This window comes from Delphinapterus leucas, chromosome 14 (assembly GCF_059928025.1).
Source record: "Delphinapterus leucas isolate spDelLeu-1000000601 "Yukka" chromosome 14, BTC_Dleu_Yukka2, whole genome shotgun sequence".
Taxonomy (NCBI): Eukaryota; Metazoa; Chordata; class Mammalia; order Artiodactyla; family Monodontidae; genus Delphinapterus; species Delphinapterus leucas.
This window is the reverse complement of record NC_143142.1, coordinates 40,232,794-40,242,606: the sequence shown is the minus strand read 5'-3', so window position 1 is coordinate 40,242,606 and position 9,813 is coordinate 40,232,794. Positions and strand designations below refer to the sequence as shown.

Here is a 9,813-nt window from a genome sequence, read left to right as displayed (position 1 = left end):
GCCGCTGAGCCTGCGCGTCCAGAGCCTGTGCTCCGCAACGGGAGAGGCCACAGCGGTGAGAGGCCCGTGTGCCGCAAAAAAAACCCTAAAACAAACAAAAAGGTTCATGTATTTTGACTTAGTAGTTTTATTTCTAAGAATTTATCCTAAGAAAATAAGTAAGCTTACATTCCAGGACTTATTCATTCTGGTGTTGCTTATAATTGCAAAAATTTGAAACGACCCAGTTGCCTAATAATTGGAGGTTAGTTAAATATATTATAATAAATTCATCTGATGGAATGTTCCACAAAGACTTGGGAAACACCATATAGTTTTAAAAAACATAAAAATAATATTTACAGTATAATTGTCATTTTGTAAGGAAATATACATGCATTTAGAATCGAATAACAGACATATAACCAAATTCAAATAGAATTCTGAGTGATGAGATTATGGGTGATTTTATAATTTTTCTATAACCAATATTTATACCATTTGTATTCAATATCATAATGTTATTTGAAAATGGTTCCACTCATATGCTGGCTTTAAGTTCTCATTCCTGAGAGAGAACCTGGCCTTTCTGGGGCTAGCATGGACCCACCCAAAGTTGGAATTAGTAAAAAGAGAACTGGGGAGCTGGAAGAGAGGGGAGTGAATGTGGTGGGAATGGCAGAAGTTGGGGTTTGGGGTTCTTTACAGGGCAGCATTGGGCAGGGTTGGTGGGAGGGAGAAAGGCGCTGACTCAAAGTTCCCTGTGGGGAAGTGAGGTGACTTCCTTTCTGGGAGGATGGGAAGGTCAGCATGTCCTGCCAGGGGCCGCCATCCTCTGACATGGGGTTATCATGAGTGTGGCAAAAACCCAACCACCCTACATCCTGAGGAATGAGGTCAAGAGGTGAAGGAGGCAGCCCACAAAGGCACACGATTGCTCCATAGTCCCTGGGTGCCCCTGAAGTGACTGTCACCTCGGGAGATGTGAGTTTATTTTCTCACAATCCAGGCCCCACTCGCCTGGACCAGAATGACACCAACTGTGGAGGCGTCATGAACGGGTCAGGGTCAATCACCGGTGATCCTGCTGACCCCTAGGCCTCTCACCCCAAGGTCAGCCCAATTTGTGATAGGCTGTGAGCCAGGAGGAAGATAATAGCGATGATTCTTATATGCACTTCACGGTTTACACATATTCCCCGTGAGGGTCCAGGTGAGGAGCTGTAGCATTCCTTTCAGAGAACAGACATTTACAATCTGAGAAGAGCCACGCTGAGGGCTCTGGGTCTCAAACTCCATCTGTGACACCCTCTGCTGCTTTCTGGTGGCTGGGATTATATTCAGCAAATGCAGATGGGCAGCTGTTCTTTCAGCTACCATAAAATGGAGGGAAGAACAGTGGTATTAATGAAGACTTAACTGCCCCTTTAAAATGAATCTGGGAAGTACTAATGAATAACTTTGTAGATTCACTTAAGTCAACACCAGGAACCCAGAAGAGAGAATCAGCCATTTAGTGTAGACCTGCCAAAGGCAGGTGAAATGGATGTTCCTCACGCAGACTCAGTGTCTGGATGGTCATCACCTGGTTGAATTTTCATTTGAAAATCAATGTTTTTGGAAAGCACATGACTTAAGGTCATGAAATTCAGCCTCTGACCCAGCATAGCATCCCTACAGCCCACCAGCCAGCCTCTGTTGAATACCCCCTGTGATGGGGACCGTGCTGCCTCTCCAGGAGAACGGTTCATGTTTGCATAGGTATGGCAGGTAGAAAGCATGCCCACGGGACGGCAGTGTGAGGGTCATAAAAGAGCACTGGCTTGAAGGGAACGTGCCTCAGTTTCAGAGGTGGAGGGCAGGTGGCTGTAAGGATACCACATAGGATTACTATATTCAAATTTTAGAATTGTTTTAATCCTGATGAGCAAATACTATGTAGGAGATACAGAAGTGCTTGCATAGCCTTCTTTGCTAGTGAGAGTGGTGCTGGGTAATAATACTGGTCTAGTACATGGTTCATTATTTTGTAGATAAAACTAGATTCCTACTTCCCATTGACTTCTGTTAGCTTCTCATGCAAAGCTTTAATTATAGTATATACAGTACATCCATCTCAGCTCCTCTACTAGACAGTTTTTGCCCTCAAGGAATTGATAATCATAATCTAGACTTGGTTGGCAGCAGACTGTATGTAGGAAGCCAAGTGGAGTTACAGGTTCATTTATTCAGTTTGTTACTTACTATTTTATGAATAGTATGTGTCTCCCCGATTGGATTGCATATTCCTTGACTGTAGATCCAACACTGAGCACACACAGTACCTCACCAGCATGTGCTTGGTAATTATTTGTAGAAAACTGCATTGTACGTAGCACACTGAACAGGTGTTGAAGAATTAATACAATTAAAAATGACCAGCAAGCCAATCGTTTTATGTTAATAAAACATCATAGTTTGAAGGGTACACTGCATTTATTTAACCCCATAAATTATAACATCTTAACACATGTAAAATTTTTGTATTTTTAAAGTGCTTTGAAAGATATTTATTTTTTTTAACAAGTGGAAAACAATGTTCTTTAAAAGACATCAAACTTTTAGTGGAAAGTGATATTACCAGAAGCATGTAAGGATTTGTTCATCCTCTTCAAGAAATGGGATTTTATGTAAAATATATATGTAGCACTGAATGCCAAAATGATGGGTATGTGTGGCTGGAATTAAAAATGAGATTTGCTGATAAACCCATCGGGATGGTGTCGTAAGTGAGAACGACCTTGAGAGGGGAGAGGGAGGGGTGTTGGGTAATCAGTGCTTCCAGAGGTGAACTTCCCTGCCTTGTGATGGGTTTGAGTTAGTGGTCAGGACAGTGGCCATTCAGACTGACAGTCCCCCGAACTTCTGCAGCTTCGGTGACAGGGACAGGAATGTGGTTGACTTGAATATTCTTCAGGCAGCCAAAAAAGGATCTCCACACGGGAAGCTTCAGGGTTTTTAAATTAGCTGAAAGACAAAAGGAGAGGCATTTGATGGCTCATTCATACTGTCAAGTGAACGCACTCCGTTAAGAAACGGTCTTATTAGAGCTAAAGGGACCCAGGCTCTCAGTCCACCCAGTCCTCTCCTGCTTTAAGCAGGCACCCAGCACAGCCGCTGCTGTGAAAGGTCAGCCACAAGGCTACTCTGCACATCCTTCAGAGAAGGAGATTCCACAGCCCAAATCAATAGATAATGACTCTGAACTCTAGTGCTTTTCATGGGTCATGGAAGACCTATAAAATTAACCACCAGACCATTTGGAGGCACATAAATCAATGAAGGCTGACAAGGCTCTTTCCAGGCAAAATTCCAGTCTTGAACTTGACTCTGATTCGCCTGACTCTGATCACCCTGCCTGATTCCCCCATTCTGGCTCCACACAGCTTAATAAGTCACCAAAACTAAGTGCCTGGAGGGGAGAGACCAGAGTCTCAGGCCCTTTTCTGATTCTTTATGATATCAGGCTTCTAGGTTCATGCAGGCTCTTAGGAGAGGCTTATAAATTATAGGCTTGGGGGGCTTCCCTGGTGGCGCAGTGGTTGAGAGTCTGCCTGCCAATGCAGGGGACACGGGTTCGTGTCCCGGTCTGGGAAGATCCCACATGCCGCGGAGCGGCTGGGCCCGTGAGCCATGACCGCTGAGCCTGCGCATCTGGAGCCTGTGCTCTGCAACGGGAGAGGCCACAACACTGAGAGGCCCGCGTACCGCAAAAAAAAAAAAAAAAAGATAGGCTTGGGACAAGAGGAAGCAGCAGCCACGTGGCCTGGGCTGCTGGGAAACGTTCTGTTGCTGGCAGTCGGGTTTCCCCACAAGCTGGAGAAAGAGTCTCACTGTCTACACGGTCCAGCCAACGGCTGCCCTGCTGATAACCCAACAAATGTGATGCCCCCACCCACGGGTTAAGATGGAGATGTTAAGAGTTGACGTGGGACAACATGGGTGTAGAAGTCAGCACAGGAGTTACCTGGGACACCTCCAATGTGCAGATGCTCCTGCGTGCGGGCAGTGGGGACGGGGTGCCGTCCAGCGGTGGAACTATGGTCTGCGTCCAGTTTCAGGTGCAGGATGTGCTGTTTTATGGTGACTGCAGGGAAAGAAAGCAGGTCAGGTCTATCACCTGAGAGCCCTGCCCACTGTATAATGTCTACACCGTGCTTCACCATCGGCTTCTTTCTCACTCACTCCTGTTGGACCTGAGGGAGCGCGGCTCGCAGGAATTCCATCAACCTAAGCACAAATTCAACTAATTTCTCCCCACCAGGTGCTGTTTAGGTGCTTCCACATATATTACGGAATTTAACCCTTAAAATGAATCTGTGAGGAAGATATCATCACTCCCGTTTCTCAGATAAGAGACTGTGACCCTCAATCATTGAGGAGCTTGGCAACATGGCTTGGTTATAAATTAAACAAGTTGGGGTTCAAGCCCTGGTTTCCTGTCTCCAGAGGCCAGTGCTTATTTCATGTGATCTCTGGTCCTTTCCAAGAAGACACTGACTGACTGCTGAAAACGGACTCCAAAGACAGTGGCTTTTGACCCTCCCAAATAAAAGTCCTCCAGCGTCAACAATCTTAACCAACTGCAATGCAGTTAGCTTTCAAATTAGCCAAGAGGCAGCTACTTTTAACAAAAGGTATTTTAGCCAATACAGGTTAATATATCTCCAAACTTGTGTGCTCAAGTTATTCCTAAAATAGCAGATTCGACCTGAGAGTTTATGCCTGTTCCCCGTCAAGTGGTTTGTCTAAATCGTTGGCATTAATATTAAATGTTGTTGAAAAAAATAACCCAACAATGAACTTTACCGATAGTAAGAGCAAACATTTACTGAGCACTTAGGACGTACTGGACACTGCTAAGCACTTCACACGCATTATCCCATTAGTTTTCACAACCTTGGGAGGTGTACACTATTTTTACCTCCATTGTACAGATGAGAAAACTGAAGATAAAGAGAAATTAAGTAGCTTGCCCAAGGTCTCACAGGGCTGGAACTGAGACCTGACCTCTGTTCTCTTTGACTTCAGAGGCAAAATCTCAATCACAGTGTTATGCTACCTTGAAAACAAACATAGCTTATCGGTTTGCTGGGTTCCACACCGCCCCCCCCCCCAAAAAAAACTCAGTGTGTTATGGAGAACTGGAGCCGTGAATTACATAAATACGACTGGAGTTGAGAATAGACATGTTCCCAGCACCTTAACCTGGTGGGCCGACCCTGGTCAGACGCTAATGGATGGATGAACTGAGGGAGCGTTTGGGATGTTCGAGTCCAGATGGAAAGGGAGACTGTTTCAGTCTGTGAACAATAGGCTACTGGACGTCATACCTGTCACCGAGTGCCACTGTCCATCACACAGAGATTGCTTTGGTGTGACCGATGTCAGGATCCCACCTGCCTCGCTGCCCACAGAGGCCGTGACCTGGAACACACATGCATTTTCCTATTTCCTTCAGAAAGGCAGGTGGGGCCCACTTCCTGCCATCTTCCCTTCCCAGCCCTTGCACCCTGACCGCCCAGGAGCACTTGAAACATGGGTACACCCTCCCGCACCAGGTGACCGTAGAGGGACAAAGGCTTTGCAGGAATCTCTCTGTTGCACCCCTTTCCAGGCAAGTGAGCTGCAAACCCAGGGCCTGGCCTGAAGTTACTGCCAAAGGTAAGGAGCCTTTCCCACTGACTCCCTACCCCGGTCCCATCAGGCCTGACTCAAAGGTTACTGATTAGCACCGAAGATCTGCCTTAGTTATTAGCATGTGACAGTAGCTCTGTTTAGGAGGACGTGTACAATTTGGAAGGCAAAAACGTTGGCTGAGGCCTATACCCGGCTGCAAGGGGCAGCCAATTATAATAATTCCACGAACGCAGGACTTAAAGAGGGTTCTCGTCCAAGGAATTCAGCAAGCTAACTGACTGAGTTTGCACTGGGCACGTGTCAGGGGTCAGGCACTCAACGTGCTGTTGTGCAGAATCCCGCATTCCCACTCTGGGCCAGGATTCTCCAGGGGCTGAATCAAGGTCAACGAAATGAGAGGGCTAAAATCAGCATGTTGATAAGTAATTTACATCTAATTTGCATGTAAGCAGACAGTGCAGCCTTTTCTCGGGCAATTTTCAAGCTAAACAGTGTCACAGCTGTTAGGAAGGTTATCAGGTCTTGATTTCGTTTTGGGGGGAATCTTTCCTATCCAGAAGCTCTCACCAAAGATGCTCCCCAACCCCTCCCCTAAAAAGCCAGCTTTGTCTGAACCACCGTTAAGCGTAGTTCCCTGCTTCTCGGGCCCGCAAGAGGCCTGCTCAGACTTAAAGCTGTAACTTAACTGAAAAGTGTCCAAGAGTTCTGACTACTGTATTTTATTCTGAGAGTTTTCCCTCACATTCAATAAACTGGAAGGATAAAGGTAAAAGAAAATGGTATATTATCAATCTTTGCTTTTAAGGCCTTAACTAAGAGAGGCTTCCCGGAAGGAGTCGGTTTGAAAGAGATTGTTTTGAAAAGGAAAGAGATTAAAAGTGGGCGATGAACATAAGATATTGAGTAGGCCTGTGAGCAATGGGAAAGATGGAGCAGCAAAAGCACATGGCTGAAGAAGGAAGCCAGGAAAAGCTAAAGGAAGGCTGGGTGGAGACCCTGTGGCCAGCTTGGCTGCAGGGGCCAGAAGGGCTCGGTGAGCTGTGTAGAGAGGATAAAGGGAATCTGAAACGGGCCCAGCGGATGTGGGGCATGGGCAAGGGTGTGACATGGTGTAGACGGCTGGTGAGAAAATCCATCCCATGAACTCTGGTGCTGCCCTTATAAATAAAAGTAGAGGTGTGACAAGGGTGAAGGGGAGGTGAGAAAAATGAACATTTATTGAGTATATGGCAGCTTCTCTTCTCTTGACAAAAACCCTTAAATATAAGCATCATTCTCCACATTTTAAAGATAAAGAAATTGAGTCTGAGAGAGGTTAGGTAACTTCCCGAGGGCCCTATAACTAAGTGGTGGAGCCGGAATTCAGCCCAGCTTGTTTGAATTTGCCCAATTTTAAAGATGAAGAACAGAAAACATGATGACCAAATTACTTAAGGAAAAGGGTAAGTTAGCCCTGAAGTCAGGCCTCTTAAATACAAGATTGGATTCCACTCTCTACCGTAACTCCACCTACCATGGTCTCCAGAAGTGGAATCTGGTTCTAATATAAATTCACACACCCTTCCCATGTCATCCGACAGCTACACACCTTTCCTGCCTCCATATAAACAGATAAGTGCTCCCCGGGTTGCCTTCCGATGTGAATTAGAATTCCAGTGAGACTTCTCGGGCGAATGCTGAAAACAAGCTTAAATTTTGGCCCCAAAAGCACGGAGTTGGCTTTCAAAACAAAAATAAACAAGTAATAGTTTAAACATCATTCCAAAAAAAGGATAAGAGTTCTTCAGAATCAAATCTATAAAGATATAAAGCCTTCCAAACTGCTCCTTACCTAGGATGACATGACCTCCTTCTTGAGAAAAATAGATGCCTTTCTCCAAGCAGGGAGACACCCCAAAGCTTGCAGAAGCGGTGTCCAGGGGTTTCAAATCCATCTGAAAGTTCCTCAGGCATCCCACAAAACTGTTTTGGGGGAGGGTCTGCAACAAAGCAGAAGAGAAAGCAAACTGTATTACCCACAACTCACAGAAATCCATGCGCAGCCAAGGTTAAGGGCAGGGGCAGTTGTCCAAAAGAGGAGGAAGGAGGGGGATTCATCCATCCTGCTTCCAAGAGTCAGGTGGGCCTGACTGGCTCCATTTTGGCTCCCTCCATGGTGCCAAAAAACCCAGATACCAGGTGTTTGGTGGGTGGTCGAAGTTTGAATGTGCCACCAAACCAAGGGCAGGGGCAGTGGAGATGGCTACCTAGCGTGGAAACAAGAATACAGAGGGTGACTTGACCCTGGACCACAGTCAGAGCTGCAACAGGGGAAATTTCCACCTTGCTGTTCACAGATCTCACCGTCTCTTTGCAGGTACAAAATACTTCTTAGGGTTTCATGAGCCCGTGTGATAGCTTAATGCAGGGCGGCTGGCTGAAAAAAGAGGCCAAAACATTCCTAAAATAATGAAGGGTAAGAAAGCTCCCTACACTGTTGGGCCCAGTGCACCATCAACAAATCACGAATGCCACAGGGTCAAGATCAGACACAGGGTGCGGGATCAGGGGGCTTGCATGGAGCCCCCATGGCTGCCGAAAGCTGGCCTGAAACAAGGGCTCCTCACCTGGGGCTCAGGGATGAGCTTCTGGGGTTCTCTGACCCCTTAAATTATATACCAGATGTCTGTGTATTTTCCTGGAGAAAGGGGCTATAACTTTCATGAAATTCTCAAAAAAGTTAATAAATCACTGAATAAAATCCCTCTACTCTCTTCTGGAGTAAATGCCTTTAGGACTCTGGAATCCTACACGACGGATGCAAGACATGGTAATTTTAAGGGAATCTAGTGGTATTACAGATGCATGTGGTATCAGCGTCAACAACAAAGTACTGATTGGGGCCCCTAAGAAATGTTAGTTTCTTCAGATTTGCCATCATGTATAACAAAGAGTCTGTATCTGACACCACGCTCTGGCTCTCCAGTTCAGGCCATAACCTAACATGGAATCACCAAAGACTGGCTGCAAGTTTTGGTATTTGGAGGCAGCCACTGGTTGATTGGATGTTGCCTGCCCTTTGAAAGGATATGGAGGAGGGTATTCGGTGGTTTGCACCCTCAGTTTGAAGGAAGGCTGCGAACAGGACCTTGCTTGTAAAGGATGTTGTAAATGGGGTGCTACTGATTGTCTCAGATTTTAGAATGTTGAGTGTGATTTATCCAAGTCAAAAGAGCACCCAGGGCTTCCCTGGTGGCGCAGTGGTTGAGAGTCCGCCTGCCAATGCAGAGGACGCGGGTTCGTGCCCCGGTCCGGAAAGATCCCACATGCCGTGGAGCGGCTGGGCCCGTGAGCCATGGCCGCTGAGCCTGCGCGTCCGGAGCCTGTGCTCCGCAGCGGGAGAGGCCACAGCAGTGAGAGGCCCGCGTACCGCCAAAAAAAAAAAAGAGCACCCAAATTGTGCCCCTGAATCACTACCCCATCCTGTGATTTCTCTGAGAGGGAAAAAGGTACAGAGGTTGCAGAAAAGCAAACATTGAGTATCCTGTTTAGCAATTATTAATATGTTATACGTTATATATGTATTAGATACCATAATACATATACTATATTACGTTATACATTATTTATGATACATATATAAAAGTTATTACATACAACAAAGTAAAACAGTACTTTGACTTGCTGGGGCTTTGGCCCAAACCACAGTGCAAAACTCAAGTGGGCCAGGCTGAGTCCTGTGGAGATACCAAGGTCAAGGCCAGGTTAGCCTGACCACCTAGACTCCACGCTGGCAGAAGTGACCTGCTTTGATTACGTCCATTTCTGGCCCAGATTTGAGTCTCGGCCCTTTCCCCCAGCTGCTAGCACACATCACACCAGAATGGGCACCAGCGGAGTGGGAAGGGGCAGGAGGGGCTCAGCGCCTGGCAGCGCATTTGGAGGAGGACAGTTCCTGGGCCGGAGCTGTTGACGGGCCATCTTCACTTTGTGTGCAAAAAAGGCAAATCTGGGAGAAGAGTGACAGGCGGGTTCAGCCACCCCAAGTAATCAGGGGCAGTGAGCCCTCTGGCCACGTGGAGAAGACAGGGGGAGGGCACCCACAGAACGCCACCCTGGGGCCACGGTCCCATCGGAGCCTTTGAACCTGACAAATCCTGGTACGCACCCCTCCTT

The 9,813-nt window shown here is 46.7% G+C and overlaps 1 protein-coding gene across 2 annotated transcripts in view; it reads right to left on the bottom strand.

The window, feature by feature from the left end:
* Positions 1-407: 407 nt before the first annotated feature.
* LAMA3 (laminin subunit alpha 3) overlaps positions 408-9,813 on the bottom strand; it is a 241,526-nt gene continuing 232,120 nt past the window's right edge. For both annotated transcript variants that reach the window (XM_089895011.1, XM_022586836.3), the window contains 5 exons: positions 7,490-7,637; positions 7,247-7,377; positions 5,352-5,445; positions 3,986-4,105; positions 408-2,985 (listed from right to left, as the gene is read on the bottom strand). In XM_089895011.1, the coding sequence (XP_089751137.1) occupies positions 2,837-2,985; positions 3,986-4,105; positions 5,352-5,445; positions 7,247-7,377; positions 7,490-7,637 (642 nt within the window). In that variant the 3' untranslated portion in view covers positions 408-2,836. The remainder of the gene's footprint in view (positions 2,986-3,985; positions 4,106-5,351; positions 5,446-7,246; positions 7,378-7,489; positions 7,638-9,813) is intronic.